Here is a 22,768-nt window from a genome sequence, read left to right on the forward strand (position 1 = left end):
CATCTGACTCCAATTTCCTTTCTTTAGAAGTCATTGATTTTGTCAATGCACATTTTTGAACCTGAATGGCCCTTTCAATGGTCATTCACAGAGGTCAAAAGCAGTGCAAGATCATATCTTGTCATAACTGGGGTTTCTTGGCAATTTTACCAAGTCTCTCTTTTAGAGCAAGGTACAAATATAATTTAGCCAATTTCATGTTTTCCCAAACATGAGCTGTACTCTTAAGGCATTTGTATTTACTGCAAATTACTGAAAGGGAGTGGCATTATAGGTTTTAGGATTACCATAATTGGTATGATTAAAACGTAAGCTATTTTGTCTTTTTGAAGGTCAGACGATTACTAGATGCCTCCCCGTCGTTTCCTGTTTGTCACAAGAACAGAGATGCAGTAAATCTTTTACAAGCAAAGGGTTTATTTGATCCACAATGATCAGAACTAACATTCTGTGACATCACTGAACACAACAGCAATGTTTTTTCATCACTGAAAATGAACAACACTTACTGAAACGTGTGGAAACTAAGGATATGTCTTTACAGACACAAGTAATGGCACAAAAACTTCTTTTTTTTTTAAATCTCTGACCTCAATTGATGCAACTAATGTGGTGGATCACAATGGAGGAATGTTTATTTTAAAGGCACTTTCTGCCTTATACACTTAGCCAACACACACATTTTAATGTAAAATATGTACAGTACACCTGTAAAGCAGCGGAGTGTCTTGGCAAGTTTAAAATTTGCTGTTCTAGTTAATTGTTGATACTCCTGTTACCCATGTACACTACAAAAACAACAAATTAATAAATAATTCAACAGAAAATAGCATTCATTAGCTGGATGTCTGCCGACAACAATGCGTAATATGGCTAATATCCAGCATGTCACCAAAATAAAATGGTTAGAAAATGGGTACTTTTCCTGCTCTTGAAAACATCTGTTGTGTCTAAGGAAAGGTTTCAGTCTCCTGTTGGTCCCTCGCTCACATTCACAGAACAATATCCAAACCTGGCCTACATGTCACAGAAGTGGTCTTGATGGGAACACGATGATGCAATTGCTTATTCGTCGCCTCACAAAGTTGTTTAAGAACTGGAAAAACTGAAACTCTCTGCTCACCTCATGAAATATAAAAACAAGTCTTGAAGCATGTTGCATTGAAGCACACCATCAGTGAATGAGCTCTTTCTCATTCCTATCTATACATTCAATAGACCTAAGCAATGTTGAGCTGCTGTTTGCTGATTTATTTATTTTTACTTAAAGTCAGTTTCAGCTCTAATCCCCACCACGAAGCTCACTAGCTGTGCGTAATAAGTGTCCATAGCGGTTATAAACTGACGTTTATGGACACAGCGCCACTCTTCTGTTTGCATATAGTGAGTATCAGGCAGCAGTGTGGTGGCTGATAAATTAGTTTAGATTTCCCTATGTAATTTCTACAGTTGAGGATTATTCCCTCACTCACACTTCATGAATGAGTTGGAGCAACAATAAACCCGCCCAATTAGAAAGGCTGCACAAAAGGTTTACACTGTACAACTACCATGTTTGGATTATCTGTACATCACAGGTACAATGGTTTTTGATTGAATCAGATGGCTATTTATTAATCCACCATCATACATTTTGTCAAACACACACGGCCTAATTGTGTCTTTTGTACTGTTTTAGTGGCAACAAATGATTGCAAGCCCACCAGCACTTCCAGTTGTGTGAGTGCATTTAATGACTAGGACCAGGGAATGGGTAAAAACATTGGTGAGCAGACCTGGCCCACTGTTGCTCGTGGGGTGTCGTTGGATCGGGTGGGGACATGTCATATTGCCATGGTGATAAAATGTCCATCAGTGTACACTTTGGCCAGCAGTCTTCACATGTCGGAGACCTCAGACTCCTCTGGTTCTGGGTCCTTCAAGGCATCGTTTGTCACAGTAACCAAGTTGGCATTTGAACGCGTGTCCATGGCCGAGTGCATTACAGGAAGCCATATGTCGTCCATATTTGGCATCACAAATATTTTCTGTGGCGGGACAAACCGAGAAAACAAACAAAGTCATCAAAATTGAAGAAGAGAGACTGAAATATACACAGTCTTGTATAAAGTACCTAACGTGGATACCTGAGTAAAAGTACAAGTATCTTACCAGAAAATGACTGGTGGAAGTTGAAGTCACTTTTTTTATACAATATTACTACATTAAAAGTCTTAATGTATATGATATTTACTGGACTTAAAGGTGTATTATGTAATAAATCTAAAGCAACTGTTCATAAAATCCTCCTAATATATCACAGAGGCTCAGGAATAATGTTCATATAACAAACTGAACTCACCAACAACAGCAGTACAGCCAAAATATTTGCATAATTTTTTTTTTTTGCACACTCCAACTTATGTTTATGCTTTGAAATCATGTTTTGGCATGTGGCGCCACCTACCGCCGTCTACCAATCATTGCAGTCAGTAGCGTCTCAGCTGCAGAGCAACCAAGGGTTGTGAGTTACATCAAAAAACGAAACCTAAAAGACCTCTGTATTTTGAATTTGAATGTAGTAACCGTTTTTGGCCACATTCTTACATATGGCACCTTCAAGTATCAAAAGTATCACATTTTCTGATATAAAATGTATTTAATGGGTGAATGGCAAATCTATTGTGTAAAACAGCTCATCAAGACTAGAAAAGCGTTAAACAGACCATTACCAAATAAAATATGTACTAAAAATATTGAATAATATATTATGATATATCTCTAAAAATGTCATCATATATATATATATATATATATATACTTTACACTGTCATGTCTGGAAACTGTTGTGTGACATTCGCTGAAAACCAGATGTAAACAGTCCTTCACACATGACACTGTATTTTACTGGAGGCATGTTTGAGGGGTTACTGCATAATAACAACCCCCAGAACAGTCAGTCAGGGGTAAATGTAGACATGTGGTAGAATAGACAGGGACACTATGCTGCGGCCGTTTCCACCTCTGCCTCAGGGTAGTTATCTAGTTGCAAGTATGTCATTATTGTGGCCATATTAGAGGGGTGGGAAAGCCTCATGCAAACTGTTTTAAGTGCACCGAATTGGAAAGCCATGGGGTCCTCTTTTATGAGCTTTATGAGATTCTCTTTGTGCCCCAGTAAACGTTGAGCCTCCAGGTCAAGTTTCTTAAGTGTAGTAAGGTAGTAGTTGTAACTATACTGGAGGAGGAATAAGTTTCCAGTCTCCTCACGACTACTTACCTGGAACTCCTGATCCAGCTTCTTCTCAATCCATTCAGTCACATGAACTAGAGTGACCTCTCTCTCACCCAGTTTAGGCCGCGCTTTCAGCTCCAGGTGAGGCGGACTTCGGAAACCATACCTGAGAGCCACAACGATACATTAATTGTAAAGGTTATATAATGTCATGAGAGCTGAGAAGATGTTCCAATTTGTCAGCATTGTGTAGTATAATTTTACTTATTTTTTCTTGATCCTGCATGCAGTAAACTGTCTAATAATTAAACTGTAATGACAATATGTACTTTTTGCCATCATTTTCTTACTAATGAATATGTTTTTATTCTTTCAAAGCATGCATGGTTGAATTTGCCCAGCAGAGGGTGCAGTGATATATTTTCAACCCAGTGTTATATTCTCAACTGACTACCATCCTACTGTCTTCAATGTACTCCTCCCTGGAAGTAAATGTACCATATCCTGTCTGTGGGGGGAGGTGGGATGTTGACAGCAAGCGTCCCACGACACTCTTGCACCTCCACGGTGAGCAGCAGCGGTGTGTTGGACACCTCCTCCATCTTCTTCTTGATGAACTCCGTCTCCGTGGCTTTCTGGAAGTACTTTGACTTGGCTATCTTGTCCACAAAGCGCATGATCTTGCTGGGCCTGTGGCCTCCCACATAGCTACATGGGCAGGGTATGGAGAGGAGGAGGCAGAGAGTGAGTCAGGTTCATCATTTATTCATGGCAACATCAATTGCTACTAAGCACCCACGATGAGGGCAATGATTGTGTGTAAGTCAGCAGCAAGCCTTCGAACATGCAGGAGAGTGTAGGTAGCTGGACTGAAAGGGCAGAGTAGTCTCCATGAGTGTGTTTCTGCCTAATTTTATGCCACGTCCATGTATTCATTTGCAGGCGGTGTTTTCAGATGTAAACGAGCTTGCTCAAAAATGGTAATGAGTAAAAGTTTCTGCAGTGAGAGTAACATCAAGTGACATCCAGCTTTAAGTGTTAAAGCTGGATGTCAAAGTGCGTGATTTTTAACCATCGGTCCATTTGCATTTCCCACTGTAAGGAAACTGCACCAGTGTAACTTACAAGCGACCCACATCTTTTTAGACGGACCAGAGTTTGGTCTGCAGAAGAGTTCACATGAGCTTTCACACCTGCACAAACGACGTGGACTATCCAAGGAAATAAACTCTGGTCCATTTAAAGCGGACCAAACAGCTCTGGTGTGAAAACGCCCTATCCTGATAAATCAAGACAACTGTGAAAGCAAGACAAAACTGACCGAGAGTCATTCTTTCACAAAGCTCTTTAGGCTAACCTTGAAGAGTGGGCAGAGTCTGACATCACTGCCCACCTCCTTGACTGAAAAACACCCTCAAAAAGTGTTTCTTCCTAATCCTCCTAGTCCAGCCTCTGTGTGGTGTGTGTCACTAAGAAAGACGCATCTTCTTCACAACAGTGTCACTGCAGAAGCTCAGTTCATGTAACTAACTGCTGAAAACATATTCAAAAATGTTCCTGTGATTCACTGCTCGATGCGAGAGGGTTCGCGAAGGCAGCAATATTTTCAAACTTCTGTTTTCGAGGCTCAAATATGCCAGGGTGACGTGGACGGCGGGTATATCCAGAGCAGAATACATACATTACATTATACATTCAATGAAAATGGGGGTAATGTGGCTATAACCTAAGATTCACATTTGTACTGATGTTTTAAAGACACATCTGCTCACCCCTCTGCTCCGGGCAGAAGAGGTTTTTCACCGAAGGGTTCTTGGGAATCCTCCTCATCCGATGAGCCAGCACTAGATGACTCCTCGTCACTGTCTGCCAGGCAGTAAGTCCGTGGCCTGGGCCTGTCTCACACACACACACAGATACACACATTTCACTGTTAGAAAGTCAGGCCCAAGTGGCTTTGCACATTAATAATCAAAAAGGATTCCTATTAAGGTATCCCTACTGATATAAATCACACAAAAATGTAATCTGACTCAGTGACAGGCATCAGTGGACCTCCTCTATTCCCATACTCACCAGTTGTTGGACAAACCCACAGTGGCAAGCATCAGGAGAGAGGGAGGATTAGTATATAAAGAGAAAGAAGAAAAAAACAAAACAGAAAAAGGGTAGGAGCTGTGAAAAAACAGATATGACAACTAATATGGCTCTAAGATGAGTCTTGCTTATTAGCTAGCCAGCTTCATGAGCTGTCACTGATAATATACAACAGAGACAAAAGGAATGTATAGGACTATCAGTGAGATATTTACAAGACAATTATTATATTATATTATTATACACTTAAAAAGGACTAATTAGATGTAATTAAAAGCCTCACCATTCTTTCCCATGCTCCCCAAGTCCCTCGCCCTCCTTCCCCAAACGGGCCAGGTTCATCTTGGTCTCCAGTGTCATCAGGAAGGATCCCGTGTATGTGACCTCCAGATCAAACCACAGGCCTGGACAGAAAATGAGACATGACACTGCTGTACACCCATCAACACCATCATCGCACTAAAAAAACGCTCCAAATGCTACTCCAGTGAAAAGGCCAGGATCTCCTGCCTGGGGTCTCCTGCAGAGCTGCCAGGATGAAGAGGATCTATCTGAAAAGTTCAGCTCAAGCAGCGACAACTGCTACAACGTCCTGTGAACACACCACACTTCCCGTGAGGCAGTAGGAGAAGTGTTTAGATTTGGATCCTTCTGCTGTTTGCTCAATGAATCCTTACCCCAACAACCGAGAAGTGCACATTGTTATTTATCGCCCAAACTCATTGTACATTGTCGCAGCAGTGTCAAGGAGAAGCTTCATGACAGCACTATGGAATATTTGAGCATTTATCTCTTCTCGGATTTTTTACTACTATGACTGCTATTTTTTCTTTTTCTTTCAGCCGACGATCCGCAAGTTTGATTTGGCAGCGATTTTTACACCGGATGCCCTTCCTGACACAACCCTCCCATTTACCAAGGCTTGGGACTGGCACTAGGAGTATTAGTAATACTTGTGCTGTTTCTATGCTCTCATGCTTAATTAAAATGGAAATGGTGATGATAAATGAATATTGGGAACAAGACAATCAGCTCTGGATGACATACCACCTGTTTGGTTCAGGCAGGTTTACAGTGCGGCACTTCTGGGGATGTCCTTCCCTCAGGACTAATTACATGCCAACACCAACTGCTACATACTTTGTATATATATCTGTGGGCGCACAGGTTCGCACAGGTTCACACAGCACACATTAAGAAATGCAGATTCAACCTTGAAGTGCAGTCTGCAGAAGAATGACTTGTGGACTGACGCATAGCAACAGGTTTAACCTCGACAAATCTTTCCTGTCCATAACTGTAAAAGCAGATTACTTTTCCAGACAGTTAATGAGCATTTCAGACATAAATACAAATGTGGCAATCTGCTCTTACATTCATAGTGATTTAGGAAAACAGTAGCAAGCTTAAAACAAATACCACACCTCCCACAATCTGCCTTTCTTTCTCTCTTCAGAGACTTATCTGGTCTCATTTACAGAGAGACAGGCAGTAGACAGGGTTAGTCAGCGCCTCAGTAATGGATGAGGGGAACCCAAGGTATGATATTACTGTGGCTTAATAAAGTGTGGCAGGCAGAGGGATGCAAGAGGAGAGAGGGGTACAGAGTTGGAGGGAGGAAGGGTGTGGATCAGGAAGATTAAAAGACAGCACCTGTTAAATATGAGATGCAAAAAGGTGATTATTGGCCCTCACTTATGCAATGCATTTCCACGCAAAGATTGACTTTATCAATATGGATGTTGGTGTAGCATGCGATCAAATCTCACACCAGCTCAGACATAAAGTTAACTCACTAACAGCAATGGAAAAGGATAAAACAAGATGAACTGAACAACAAAACATCGAGCATGACATAACAAGTGCAGTTTCACTACCTACCTTGGTGATCCACAGAGGGTTTAGAGGCGTGGAGAATCTTAGGGATGGAAAAACCCATATCTAGCTCTGTCAAAGTCAACTCATTCATAACATAAGGTAGCTGAAACACAAAAGACAGTGGAGACAAGTTACAATTAGGCACGAGACACAATGACATCTAACTAATTCTTTCTGATTCTGATGTATATTTGTACCCACCCTGATTTTACTGAGCTTCATTTGGATCTTTTTGGAGACTACGTTGGCCCAATACTTCTCTCCCAGGAAGTCCCAAAATATCCTTCCCAGAAAAGCATTGACCCACGCTTCAGGCTCCTCCGTCTCCTCTGAACTCCTGCGCAACTGGAGGCGATACACACAGGTGTGCACTGTAGCTTTATTTCTTCTTGACATTAAAGCTGTAGTCCGTTACATTGAAATCACAGTGAAATGAGTTCACATAATGCTGATTAAGTTCCACACAACTCTCTCTGTGTGTTTCTCAGTATAGCTGTGTTTAGAGCTTGTGTTGTCCAGAGACATTTATTGTATGTCAAGAAGACATAAGACAAATGGGACTGTAATTTTGCGCTGGTAAACCTACTGCAGCCACCACCCAGGACCAAGCACAAAACCTTGGGAGAGATGGAGTCTTCTCCAGTGCCCTCCCTCTGGAACTCACTACCCCAACCCATCCGTGACTGTTCTGCATCTCCTCCTTCAAACCTCACCTTTTCAAGACTGCTTTTAATGTTTTAACTTATTTGTGTGTCTTTTTCTCTTTAATATAAAGTGACTTTGAGTTCATGAAAAGCATAAATGCTTCTTTAGCTCGTTTTAGATGCACTTCTCAACAACGCCAGTTCCCAGATGAAGGACACGGCATACAAATACTGTTGCATTGTTTTTGTTCCCAAAACCCAAACGCAAGCAGAATAGTAAGACCAAAACATATGCACTGCAGCTTTAAATTGAAGTTTCAGGTTTAGTTTGCATGTGCAACAGTCTATATTAAGCTCGGGTTTTATGTTGGGCACTATTTCCATACAGTAACTCATCTATTAGAGGTGTACACCATTTGACCTTCCTGTTTTTTTAATCGATAAAGTAAACTCTCCTACTTAAGTACAAACAAAAAAATGCTGATTTATGAAGATTGAAAAAGTGGATTTTGACAGCTGGCCACTCAGAACAGGCGTTCTTGTAAAAACACAATGTGTGGAGGATCCCTAAGATTCAATGACAAGGTTTGGACTGTAAAATCAGCAGAGCGGGACATGGGTCCACTAAATGGAGGGACTGATTTCAATGATATTATACATGAGAGGTACAGACATCTAAGGACTGGGGTCTGGGACTTCATAGCCAACTGTTTAGTTTCAGGTCATACCTTTTTGGTAGTTTTGGGGCTGCTCACAGGGCTGTTTCCAGGACTGTCAGTGGCAGCTGGACTTCCCTGTGGTGCTTCTGGGTTGACAAATTTGGCCATGTAAACACTATAATCCAACAGCATCTTCTGCCTCATCCCTACAGTGGAGCCAAAGGAGGGAAATGAGGAGGTCTCTCTCTGACGCAACTGTGCGAGCTCCTCTAAACTTCCCCGGCTGCTGCTCCTGCTGTCAGCCTCCAGGCCTCCACCAGACTGGGTGCTGCTACTGCGGCTGTAGGAGGATAGGAAGGCTAAAATAAGAGAGAGGAGTGGGGGTTATTAGGCATCAACATTTTAATTTTCACACGTATAAATGTATAACATTTTGCAATAAGTGCATGCACTTTGGCCTTAAAAAGCTGGGATCTATTATCGTCTTACAACACAACACATCACAATGAATATTTACACCAGATGTGAGACGGCATCCTGGGATTCACATTAGGCCTAAAAACATAACCGCTATATGTATCCACAGAACAGCTTGATTCTTCAATTATCTTCCCAGTAATCCTAACTGCTTATATCACTGGACCCACACAGTGTTCCCCTTTATTCATGGAGGCTTATATTCTACAGTGGAGACCAGTACTACAATATGCTGGCTCTCTGTGCATGTAATCCTGCTGACCCCTTCACTTTCATCTGTGCGCTAAATTGAGGGGATTGGCAGTCCCTAAGCTGGGGTTTATTCACAGATCTGATGGCTGTGCAGTTGTAAACTTGAGAAAATGTGTGTGTGTGTGTGTCTCTGCACAAGTCAGCCAGACACTCACCACTCTTGCAGATGCCAGACAGACTGCCACCTCTCCCATCCGTCCTCATTCTGGATGCAAAGAGAAATCTCCGGAACCACTCTTCCTTTTCTCGACCCGTCCTTCCAAACAGGTAGATTGTAAGATCCCCTCCTCCAGAAGCCGGTCTTTTGGACTCATCTGCTGATTCTGAACCTTCAGCTTTCTCCAGTTTGTCCATTCGTTCTAGCTTGTCCCCCGGCCCTGTTAATTTGTCGTCCCCGGCTTCAGGCTTCTCGCCCTGGGCCTTGGACATGAAGTCTTCCTGCTTGGCCAACTCAATGCAAATGGGGTACTTTTTATTCCAAACTCTCTTCCGAGCCAAGCTCTGGGGCATTAGGTAGATCTATGGGGGCATACAGACCATAGTTCATACAATCACATGCATGCTCATTTTGTGGTTTCTGGAAGTAGAATGCTTATATTCAAATATGCAGCACTGGTGCTTGAGTGAATGAAGTGGCAGTAACTGAGGCCTCAGTGCATGCGAGTAAAGATGATTCCTCTACTAAGTATTAACATGTATTCACAAAGGAGGGTTTAGACAAACATGACTGCTTTGCTCTGTAACGCATGTCTTCTTACTGTCTTGTCCTTGAGTGAACACACACAATGCACAAGAGACACAGCTGCATGGAAAGCATTCTATGTTTATAGGGAGCATATGACTCCGTGCCAAACATCCACTGAGCAGGCAAAGGCAAATACAATAATATTAATGTATGCTTAATGTCACATCTGTTAAGCTCACAAACACAAACACAAACACACACACACACACACACACACACACACACACACACACACACACACACACACACACACACACACACACACACACACACACACACACACACACACACACACACACACACACACACATTCTTGTACTTGCTGCATACTGAGGACCAGCATTTCCACTTAATAAATCAACACAATTACAAATATATCGAACTACTGGTTGCAGTACCATAACATGTCTGCAGGTGGAGCCCCAGAGCAAAAAGGGCTGGAAAACTGTTTCGATTTTTTTTTAATTTTTGGTCCAAAATTTTACAAAAACATCAAAGTTATACTATGTCAACCAAAATGAAAAAAAAAAAAAAAATTTTTTACCAAAAAATGTTGGTCCAAAATTTGACAGAAACATCATTCAATACTGTCGTCCAAAATTTGAAAAAATCTTTGACAAAAAAAATTTGGTCCAAAATTTGACAAAAAAAAGTTGGTCCAAAATTTGAAAAAAAAAATTTGGCCCAAAATTTGACAAAAAAAATTTGGCCAAAATTTGACAAAAAAAAATTGTCCAAAATTTGACAAAAACATCATACTATACTGTCGTCCTAAATTTGAAAAAATCTTTGACAAAAAATGTTTGGTCCAAAATTGGACAAAAAAAATTTGGTCCAAAATTGGACAAAGAAAATTTGGTCCAAATTTGGACAAAAAAAATTTGGCCCAAAATTGGACAACTTTTTTTTCAAAAATTTGACAAATTTTTTTTCCAAAATTTGACAAAAAATTTTTTTCCAAAATTTGACAAACATTTTTTTTCCAAAATTTGACAAAAAATGTTTTTCCAAAATTTGACAAATTTTTTTTTTCCAAAATTTGACAAAAAAATTTTGTCCAAAATTTGACAAAAATTTTTTTACCCAAAATTTGAGTTTTTTTTTTTTACAAATTGACTATAGCATGCTATAGCAACCTAAGGAAGTGATTTCAGTGAAACAATGTGAGGACCGGCCAAAATGTCCTCACTCCGTAAAAATGACCTCACTTTGTTGGTTAAAAACCTTCACTGGTCCTCAGTATGCTGCAAGTACAAGAGCACACACACACACACACACACACACACACACACACACACACACACACACACACACACACACACACACACACACACACACACACCAAAAAAAAAAAAAAGACAATTATTTCACAAGACAAACTTTCAGCATCGTTCCTTAATTTGCCACGACTCGCACACAAACACCCAAGACCAACACACCTTGCTGTTGGTCAAGTCATAGATCTTCTGGCTGATGTAGGTGACATCAGGTTTAGGCTCGTTGTGTGTAGCGCGGCGGGAGATGTTCCGGTTGGGCTTGGACAGACGCAAGATGGAGCCCTCTAGACGGACGTAAACAGAGTGGGTCAGGGTGGCATGGTACATCTCCGGGTCATAGCTGTGGATCTCATTCATCCAGCCCTGAGAGAGAGCGCAGGAGGGAGTGAGCTTTCATTGATGCAGAATCGACATAGATTGTTTCATATTACATGTATACAAAATGACAGAGCATTTAGTCGAAATGCAAAATAAAAGACCTTAGGTAAAGAAAAACTTATTATGCAATCCTTAATAAGAAGATTTTCAAATATCACAATATGCATAATATGGCATATGGATAAAATACATGCAGCGTAATAGTCATAAAAAATTCTATTCAATTCTTAACTCAATTCTATTCAATTACACATGTAAAACATGAATGGCTGGATCTCTTTACCTTCTGGCAATGACTTCCCTTTAACCGTTAAAAAGGGTGAATCACTTGCAACTGCAAGCTGATAAAACTATAGCAGAGTAAGAATGGAGGAAAACTACTTCCATTTATCTACATGCCATAGACTGACCTTGAATATTCCTGGTTCTTTTATATCCAGTTGGGCAACATTCCAGTGCCCTATCCTTCCTCTTTTTCTTCTTGAGCCCGATAAGGAGCGCCGTGGAGAGGACAGCCACAGGACCAGCAAGGCCAGCATGAACCCTACTGCTATACCATGCACCACTGCACATGCACAGGGTGGCACTGGAAGGACCAAGTACCAGTATACCAACTGTGTTAAGAAGATGAGGCCGGTCACTGGCGCACTGTCCACCTCCTCCTCCACTTTCTCCTCCTCCTCCGCATCAAGTTCACTGCATAAACCAGTGCTACCAGTATGTGGCTGCCGAGACCCAGGATGATCCCCGTCTGGTGTCTCGGTATCAGTACATAGCTCAAAGTCTTCACTGTACAGTTCACAGAAGTCCTCATCTTCCTGTCGAGCTACCAGAGCTGACATCGAGCAGTGGCCCAGACTGAGAGAAGGAGACTTGTGGAGAGTGGATGAGGAGGCCTGAGGGAGGGTTGGAGCTGGTGTCAGTGATGGGAAGGAGAAAAAAACAGAGTCTGAGCCTTTGCCTGTGGGTGTTTGTTCCTCTTCTTCACCTTCTGCCCCTTCCTCCTCCTTGATGCTGTAGTTGCTGCTACCCTCTACATGTCCATTTAAGGCTGCTGCTCCGCTGAGCTCTGATGCGCTGGAGGACAGAAATTTGGCGCGATGAGTGGCACTTCCACCGGCCACCATGCCAGACTCATCCCCTATGATCTTACTAAAAAGCTGCAGCGGGTCTGACATCACCTCAGACAGCCGCCGCCTTGTGTCTTCTATCTTGGCCTCCACCTCTTGGACTTTGAAGAACGACCTACCATCTGGGGACATGATCGGGGAACAAGGGGCCGTTTTGGAGTCTCCACCTGTTTGAGTGACAATGACAGGGCTGGAGGATAAACGAGGCTGGGAGAACTGCTTGAAGAGCTGCATGTTGCGAGGTGGAGGCCTATGGGATGGCTGCGTTTGCTGCAGTTGCTGATGAGGCCCATCTTGATGTTCAGCCTTCGAAGTGTCTGTGGACAGAGACTTAACGAAAGATTTCATTATGTGTCTGTGCCGTGCGTGGGATGGTGTAACAGTGGTAGGCGCAGAGGTGGAGTCTCGTGACTCAATGTCATTGGACAAAGACCTGACGAGGCTGAGAAAAGGTTTAGAAGACGACAGCGCTGCAGACTTACAAGGGGAAAAGGAGCTGGAGGTTGTGGCTGGAGAATTAGCTGTGGGTTTGTCTGAGGGCCAGGAGGAGCTGGTAGGTGGTGTGGAGCTCAGGTGAGAGAGGGTGGAGTTGGGGATAATAGTCATGGCTGCAGAGGGTGTGTGCGGGTTAGGGTCTGAGGGTTGCACAGACAGGGTGGAAGATGAAACAGCGAGCACAGTAGCTCCAGATAATGCATCCATGCCAGCGGATTCAAACAGCAGCTCCTCTTTTGCCTCCATTCCCGTGGTGACAGTCTGGTTGTTGGCGGCAGAGGCTTCTTGTCCTTGCAGCTCCTCTGCCCCTTCCAGCGCAGATGTAGCTCCAACCTGTGCCCCATAAAGCTCCTCTTCTTCATCATCTTCCTCCTTTCCCAGAGCAGAGAAGTGGATGGTGATGGTGTCACGAGAGACAGAGCGCTGCACCTGCAGCTTGGGTCTAGGGACATGGCGAGGGGGAGGAGTGTCAGAATGCTGGCCACTTCCCCTGCTGCTGCTGCCCTGACTGCTCATCACCACCCTGCACAGGGCTCACAGCCTGGAAGAGATGGAAATTCACTGTTAATAGCATTCAGTCTTGTATAAAGTACTTGAAAGCGATACTTGAGCAAAAGTACATGTATCTTACCAGACAATGACTTTGGTAGAAGTTAAAGTCAACTTTTAGAATATTTCTTGAGTAAAAGTCTTAAAGTCCCTGGCATTTACTGTACTTAAGTATCAAAAGTAATTTACAGATATAAAATGTACTTAAGTATTAGTAGTAATTAGATTAAAAGATAGCTGAAACCCGTACCTCTTTAATAAAGGCTCCACCTGGAACCCTTTTGGGGGGTTCTGCCAAGAACCCTTTAAAAACCATTTATTCAGGAAATGGGTTTTAGAGGGTTCTCTGGATCTCAATAGTTACTGGAACCATTAGTGTTACCAAGAACCCTTGAAGCAAATGGTTCCAGGTAGAACCTCAGCCCTTGTAGAAGGACCCTTTTGGAACACTTATTTCTAAGAGTGTACTTCAGAAATCCGATGGCAGGAGACCAGAAACCCAGAGACCAGAGCCTCAGTGTCAGACACAGTAAACAACGAGCCACTGGTGTGTTTTAAGTCCACTCGGAGCTGAAATCTGCGGCTAACAGCTGAGCGGCTAACAGCTGGTGCCGCTAAAAACAACTAGCGACAGCAAACAGGCATTATTGTAAAGTACACATTTTATTTAGAAAATGCAGTGGAGTAAAAGTTGTACAGATATGTGAAAATTCTGTAAAGTACAGTAACAAAGTATTTGTACTACTATGTACTAGTATTATTATTATTATTATTCATTACATTTATATAGCGCTTTCCTATATACCCAAAGCACGCACAAATTACCCATTATTCATTCATACACACATTCTCACTGGTGGTGGTAAGCTACGTACACAGCTGCTCTGGACAAGACTGACGGTCTGTGTCCAATTTACCTAATCCCCATATCCCATGTTTTTTTGAACATTACAACACTGAAAACATACACAATGTCACTGGATATATATGTATAGGACATTCAATGCTAATGTTGTATGGACTAGACAGGTATATACACTACACTCCGTGATCCATTAGCTCTCATTATGCAGTTGACAGACTGAATCCCTCATAGGTCCGGCCTTCGTCTGTCTAGTCTCACTCACCCCCACTGTGTCAACACGATTAACAGGTTACTTCAGAACATACAAAGCTTCGAAGAAAAGGCCCATCAACATTGCAGCTGCAGTTATCTCCATTCTCCACAGTGAGAGGTTGGTGGTTTTAACGAGAGAGGCTGCTTACAGTGGAGGGAAAATCTACTTCTGTGTTTTGGAAAATTCATGCATTTGATTATTTTAAATTTGAACATAAAAGTGCTTTAATTAAAACTGTAGTGTTCAACTGGCGGCCCATTTAGAGCAGCGCAGAGCAGAGCTCGGGTAAAATTAACGTCAGAGCGTGAGCCAACAGTGGATATCTATTGCATGGGAGAAGGTTAGGGCCAAGAAAAGGACTGTGGTTAAGGTTAAGATAAATAGTCAGGGTTAAGGCCACATTATACTTCTCCTACTGCGTATGCGTTATCCGACTGCGTCACCACGGAGACGACTCGAGCCTTCATAATTCTGCATCGTGGTGACGGATACGCGCTGCAATTTCCCGCCCGATCAGTAGGGGTCGCTGCGCAAGGTTATTGTGCTTCAGGCTACAGTGAGCAATGGCGTCCGAGAAAGAAAGAGAGAGAAAGACTTTTGTCGTTGAAACAGTGGCCGTTTCGCACTTTTCTGTGTCACGCAACGCAGTTTTAAGTTGTCCCTTGACGGAGTGACGGACACTTAAAAAACATTTTGTGCAGTCGGAGACGACGCAGAGGCTCTTCGACAGACTCTGCGTCGACGCAGAGTCTCTACGTAACCTACGCAAAGCACTTTACGCAGGAGTATAAATTGGGCTTTAGGGTTAGGGGATCACTTTTATCTGACTAATATCATCAACATTTCCATGACCAATCACAAATCAGAAATAATTATAAATAATATAACATTTTAGGGCCACACAGTTGGTGTAGTGGTTTGCACTCTTGCCTTTGCAGCAAGTGGCCTTTTTCTGCATGTTCTCCTCGTGTTTGAGTGGGTTTTCTCCAGGTTCTGCGCTTTCCTCCCACAGTCAAAAAAACATGCAATATGGGGCTTAGGTAAAGTGGACACACTAAATTGACTGTAGGTGATGGATAATACTACCGTTGAAAAGTTTGGGGTCACTTCAAAATGTCCTTATTTTTAAAAGAAAAGCGCTATTTTTTCAATGAATATAACATTAAATGAATCAGAAATACACTCAATACATTGTTAATGTGGTAAACGACTATTCCAGCTGCAAAAATCTGGTGGAATATGTACATCGGTGTATAGAGGCCCATTTCTGGCAACCATCTCTCCAGTGTTCTAATGGTACATTGTGTTTGCTAATGGCGTTAGAAGGCTATTGGATGATTAGAAAACCCTTGTGCAAAAATGATAGCACAGCTGAAAACTGTTTTGCTGGTTCTTTGACGAAAGCAAATAGCTGAAGAGCAAAATTATTATTTTGAATAAAACTCATTATTTCTAATCTTGTCAATGTCTTGACTATATTTTCTATTCATTTCGCAACTCTTTTGATGAATAAAAGTGTGAGTTTTAATGGAAAACACACAAAAAAATGTATAGGTGACTCCAAACTTTTGAACGGTAGTGTATAAATGTCTAAGTGTGTCACCAGTGGGTTTTCACTGGAGTCAATTAAAAGCCTGGTGCATCTCTTTCAGATGCTGAAGGATACCTTGTGCGTCTATAAGGTGACACCGAGGGACATGACGTGTGTGTGTGTGTGTGTGTGTCGTTTTGAGTGTTTTGCCTCTGCTGTGCGGGCAAAATAGATTGCATAAAAAAAACAGACAGTGAAAGGAGCAAGAAAAAGAAGAGAGATGAGGAGCCACGGGGAGTCTGTAGAGACCTTTCAGGGAAGAGCTTCTGAAGTGGGATTCACTTTAATAGGAATGGAGAGAAGAAGAAAAACAGGGAGCAGGCACAAAGGAGGTGAGAAAGAGGGAGGAGACAAATGAGCGGAGAGACGTAGCTGTGGCAATAGATGTGCTAATTGCTGTTGTTATTATTTAAATCTGAAGGATTCATTAAAACACAGGGTAAACAGAGGGAGATGATTCCAGGTCTTTAGCAGGGAGTGGCCAAAACGAGCAGAACGAACATCACACCTCAACAATCAACACAGTTAACACAACAAAGTATAGCCCTCAGATACTAAAGAACTGATAGATGAATCATTTATTTATTGTGTAATTATCACAGAGGGCACTGTAGCCACACACAGACGTGCAAACAAATCAATTTGTTAACTGAAAGATGGCTTTGACTTAACTTTAAGCTGAATGTCATACTTGTTAATGTGACAATTTGCACATTTTCTTTGTAATGAATAACAGTTAATGAAATAACAGTGGATGCTGGAGCATTGTAAGATAAATCATGGAATTCAAACAAACACCACTGTGACCTGGAGGACATTTCATTGCTTTTGAGTTTTCACTGAGAAAAAAATAACTGCACATCATTTGTGGCTGATAATCTGGTTAGAGAATTTCTAAATGAGGCTGTTAGGATAACATGGATCTATGTTATCCCTGATACATTTTGATATTCATGGCTGTCGTTTACTTTTAAACTGAATGCATAGTGGGGTTTTTTTCTAAATCTAAACACATACAAGATTAGGGGTTATATGAAAACTAATGCACACTGGAAATATGCATAGTGCTTTTACAAGTTGACTAAGTGCAATATGCGATGTTTTCCGTCACGCCCATAGTTTATGTTATTCCCTCTGAATGCACAGGTGCCGTTAAAAGCCCTGTGTTTGCTTTAGCTACTTTTTAGAGAGGAGGGGAGAGAAGAGGAGAGAAGAGGAGAGGTCTGGCATGGAGACAAGACTCATCCAATTAATACTAGACTCATCCAATTAATCAAAGCAGGCAGAGCCACTCTAATCAGTGATTGCAGGCAGCATGGAAGGGGTGAGAGGAGGGGAGGGAGGTTAAAAGCAATAGGTTAAAAGAAAGATATATGATGAAGAGACATGAGAGAATGGGAAGCACGGAGTAAACGGAACATTGGAAACTGAAGAGAAAATCATAAAAAAAAAAGAAAAAAAGAAGGTATTTCCTTTATCCACAAATTAAAATAATTTCCTTCCCATGACAATATCATGCAAATAATCCTTTAAAATGTAATTGCCTACTTGAAGAAAGAAAAAAACGCACGAGGAGGAGTGGTCAGGGGAAGACCGAGTGGGTCCTGAGGGCAAGATGGAGAAGTATTTATGGTGAACAGTGTGTGCCGCCTTCAGCAAATTCTATCTCAAGTCTCAAGTGAAGGAACCAGATTTACCCAAAAGAGCCAAAAAAGCACTTTTAATTCATGTAACAACCCTTCTGCCTCAGAGAAAAACAGCATTCACTAAAGTTGTATGTTTTTATTTTCTCCCCTTTTTCATCATGCAGCTAAAAAAACACCCAGAACTGACTTAACAGCCATAATCAATGTGTGTTGACTCGTAACAGAGTAAACACACATTGGACACCAGACTCTCTTTTTTGACAGAGACTCTGGTGTCCTCCTCCTCCTGCTGCCTTTGAGGGATGGATAGATTTGTCTGTATCATCACATGACCTGACAAATATCTCATGACCTGAAGACGCATATATACGTCACTGCTGTGTTCCATCATTGTTTTTTTTTTATATATATATCCGCACAAAACAGAGAACAGTGTTCACACTGCAGGTGTGAGACAAGACTAAGACATGTATTTTTGAGTTTTGGCATCTTTTTTTCATTTTTACACCAGTATGCATTGATCTATTTTTTATTTTATGAAATTGTCCACTGGGATGTGAATATTGCTTTGCCATTATATTTATTTTATCCATTTATTTATTTGCTTATTTATTTTTCCTTTGCTCAACATTACTAATCTCACAATAAATCTTTTGTGTGCAGGTGTCAAGGATGCTAAAGTAGCATGACAGATTTCCATCCATCCACCCATTTTCTGCCACTTTATCCTCCACATGAGGGTCGCGGCGGACAGATCGCCAGTCCATCACAGAGCCAAGTAGAGACAAACAACCATCCACTGTCACAATTATGGTCAATTTAGAGTGTCCAATCCCCATATTGCATGTTTTTGGACTGTAGGAGGAAACCCTAACCCAAAGAACCTGGAGAAAACCGCCACACACGGAGAACATGCAAACTCCATGCAGAAAGGCCCTTGTTTCAGCAAACAGAGGGAAATGAAGTCAAACAAGAAAAAGTAAATGAGTAAATAAGCAAGTCAGCGAGGCATTAAAAGGGGAGGGCGACGAGGGGGAAAAAGATTGGGCGAGACAGAGACAGTCGATTGTCACTAACACAACACACACAAGCACAGCATCTTGAGTTTTCTCACTATTATGTGTACAATGACTGACACATGAATGCACGGAAGAAATGAGCCCCGCATTCACATGCAGTTGCCAGGATGTAAACACAAACAAAGAGGGAGGGAGGGAAATTGAATCATGTTAATGAGAACAGAGCACCTGAACCTCAGGCTACAACCTGGCATTTTTACATTTTAATGTTTATTAATATGCATTGTCCGTTTCCTACCAGCGCTCATGTGGAGGATAAAGCGCTAGAAGATGAGTGAGTGAGTGTCCCTTTACTTGGATAAATAAATGTAATTAAATTAAATAAAAAATCATGTGGAGTGAGAAAGACCGAAAAATACAAGGAACATTTTGCCCCGCAGCGGAATCACAGAAACACAACACAGAGCTTTTTATCTAATGCTTTACTGTTCCCTGCACATAAAACAAGCCTCAGTCAACTCCAACACCATGAAATTCGATGTAAACATTATAATATGTGTATATGCATATGCATATGTATGTATATGTATATATAGTAGAAGATGAATGAATTAATGTTTTGGTCCTGATGGACTGCAGCCTCTCACGGTCAGGTTGCAGGATCCAGATCCAGTTTCGAGGCTTCTACTACTTATTATTATTAACATTATCATACATGTCATCACCATTATTATTATGCTATAATTAAAAGTCAATATCATTATTGTTTTTTTTATCAACAAATTCTGCTGCTGCTTATATAAATGAATGTAGTTTAATAAACATGTCATCATTAACTCTAACTGTCCTGTATAAACTTATAACTTGATACAACTGTTGTATATCTGCTCCTGGTCTATTTCTTCTGTCTCGACCTTTCTCTCCCCTTCTCTGTCTCCTTTCACCCCAACCAGTCTAGGCAGATGGCTGCACATCTTTAAGTCTGGTTCTGTCAGAGATTTCTTATTCTGTTAAAAGGGAGTTTTTTCTCTCCACCTAGTATTTGCTCATTGTGTGAATTGTAGGGTTGCATGATGTTGTCTACAATGCCTCGAGATGATGTATGTTTTGTGATTGAATTGAATTGAATTGAATTGCTGGCCCTGCCAAGTGTGGTGTGTAATTGCCAGATAAAGCATACAGGTAACAAACACGCAGATCTCCAAACGCACACATGAAAAAAATAAACCAAAGCTCAACACAACCCTGTTCCAGTCCAAGATGAAGACGTCGAGCAGCATCAACCGAAATACTGAGAGGCGGTTTGACGGTGATTGTGACTCTGCTCCGAATCAAACTGCCCTCCTCTTATAGAAGAGTAGGAGGAGAGTGTAAAAAAAACAACAATAAAACAACAGCCAGGGGAGATGAAGAGCACTCACACAGCCGTGCTGGATCAAACCAGTTTTCCCTCACCTCTCCCTCCCGCAGTCTATAACCCAGAATCCTCCGTCAATCAAACCTCGCCAGTGCAAGTGATCAGGTGGTTGCCATGCCGACGGTAAAGCCTTCATCGTGCTCTACCACTTATCCCTGCATCCGTTCTGTGTGTTTTGGAAGCTCCTTCTCTCCATATAGCCTTGGTCTAGTTGGTTTGTGAAGTTGAGTCATAAGATTTATCTGTGTGTGTGTGTGTGTGTGTGTGTGTGTGTGAATTGGGAAAACACATTGTTGACCTGATTTTGACCTCAATCTTCCACCCAAAATGAAATTCTCCCCGTCTCCCTGTCACTTTTAATTCTGTGACAAATATCAGAGTTGCATCTGTATATCAACATCTCCTAAAACACAGTTTGACAGTTTATGAATCAAATGCTGGACGAACACTTACACACACACGCGCACGCGCACACGCCCACACGCCCACACGCACACGCACACGCACACACACACACACACACACACACACACACACACACACACACACACACAGTCATCCAAATATAAGTGCTTTGTAATCAGTGTAAAAGCTGCTCGACAACCTGAACTCCTGAAAAATGGTGATATTAGTCATAATCCACCCAATTACACCATAAATGGAGTGATCAAGGGAGGGATGATTGAGGGAGGGAGGTATGGGATGAGGGAAACACTGGAAAACATACTATTTTACTTTTAGAATTCTTTGTGCTTAAATCAAATGTGTCTACAATAGAGATTAGTTTAGGTGTGAGCTGTGAAAGTCTGCAAACCTGTGTATATAATGGCACGTATGGATATCAGGACAGATAAACCACTTCCTGGTTATGAGTTTAATTAATAAATTGAATAAAAAATATTACGACAATCATTCCCTGCTTGACTACAGAAATGGCCACCGTCTGTAAGACACAAAAAATCGCAAAAAAATCTGGGACACTGAAAGCTGCTGAAAATATCTGCTCTATCCATGTTTTCCCCCGTTTGACAGTGATGTGCTGCACAATAGAGGCATCATGAGCACAGAGGCTGAGCAGAATTAGCATATTAATTACACGAGATAAGAAAGGGGGGGGGGGGGGTAGATTTCTAACAGGTCCAGCATGTTGCAATGTGCGCTCTTCACTGGATTCAACTTCTCTCATTCAACCAATTACCTTTGTATTCATATCAAAGGTGTAGAATTATATACTGTAACAGTAGATCTTACTCAAACAAGAGTAAAATGGGAATTTTATTTGGGGACTAACACGAGCTTTGAACATAAACGAATGTCTGTCACATTCAAACTACTGTCAAATTACTGACGACGGCGACAACGACCAGGACGCCCCTTCTTGGCCCGTGTTGATCAAACACTGCATACACATAACAAGATGGACGCTGTTGAGAGCAGTGTGTGATCAGTCAACATAGACTTCCGTTTTTTTTTTTCTGTCATGACAATTTCATGATTGGCCAGGTAGAACCACCCAGTGCCTCTCTCATTAGTGCGATCACAAAACAGGTGCATGCTCTGCAGCTGCAGCTAATCAATGCTACACAACACGCACACACACACGTGGATCTAGGTATAACAATATTCAGCTCGACTATAGAAGCGCGACCTATTTACCATCCTTTCATAAAGAGCTCGTTCCAATGAATCTTCTCCTCCTGCATATTTCTCTTCGTTCAATTCAAAAATAAACTGAATTTATCAGTGTCTTAGTTCTGCCACCTCCTACGCCTCACTTGATCGCCACTGACGCCATTGATAAAGGTTACGAGGAAGTGACGTGCGCAGAAGTTACGCCACTGAACTTCCTCTTGCACATGACATTTCACAAAGTTGAAACTTCCCCAAAAAATGTTCTCACGTTAAAGCTGTAAAACCTACACATGCATGCATATGGAAATGCACATCATCCACTCTCTGATCCAGGGTGAACATACAGTATTCCACATGCACTGACCCAACCACAAAGAGAGAACATTGGGGTCGAGTGCTGACTCAGACAGCTCACCAAACATCCTCAAGCCAAAAAATTCATATTTTCTTTGAATAAAATTTTCTGTGGGCCTATACTGTGTTTGGTCAGGCTTTCAGATTATGGTTCAGCAGTTGGTCGCTTTAACGCCACAGCAACTCAAGTCAAACA

At 41.7% G+C, this 22,768-nt stretch overlaps 1 protein-coding gene across 1 annotated transcript; it reads right to left on the reverse strand.

The window, feature by feature from the left end:
• Window positions 1-1,877: 1,877 nt before the first annotated feature.
• tex2 (testis expressed 2) lies at window positions 1,878-13,762 on the reverse strand (the record flags this gene model as incomplete). The annotated part of the gene is made up of 11 exons (XM_083897023.1): window positions 1,878-2,027; window positions 3,260-3,380; window positions 3,713-3,922; window positions 4,987-5,109; window positions 5,595-5,715; window positions 7,193-7,292; window positions 7,391-7,534; window positions 8,562-8,851; window positions 9,377-9,740; window positions 11,406-11,606; window positions 12,032-13,762. The coding sequence occupies 11 exons, from the start codon at window positions 13,760-13,762 to the stop codon at window positions 1,878-1,880; spliced, it is 3,555 nt and encodes a 1,184-aa protein (XP_083753149.1).
• Window positions 13,763-22,768: the final 9,006 nt, after the last annotated feature.

The sequence above is a fragment of the Microchirus variegatus genome (genome assembly GCF_963457635.1).
Source record: "Microchirus variegatus genome assembly, chromosome: 10".
NCBI classification, from domain to species: Eukaryota; Metazoa; Chordata; class Actinopteri; order Pleuronectiformes; family Soleidae; genus Microchirus; species Microchirus variegatus.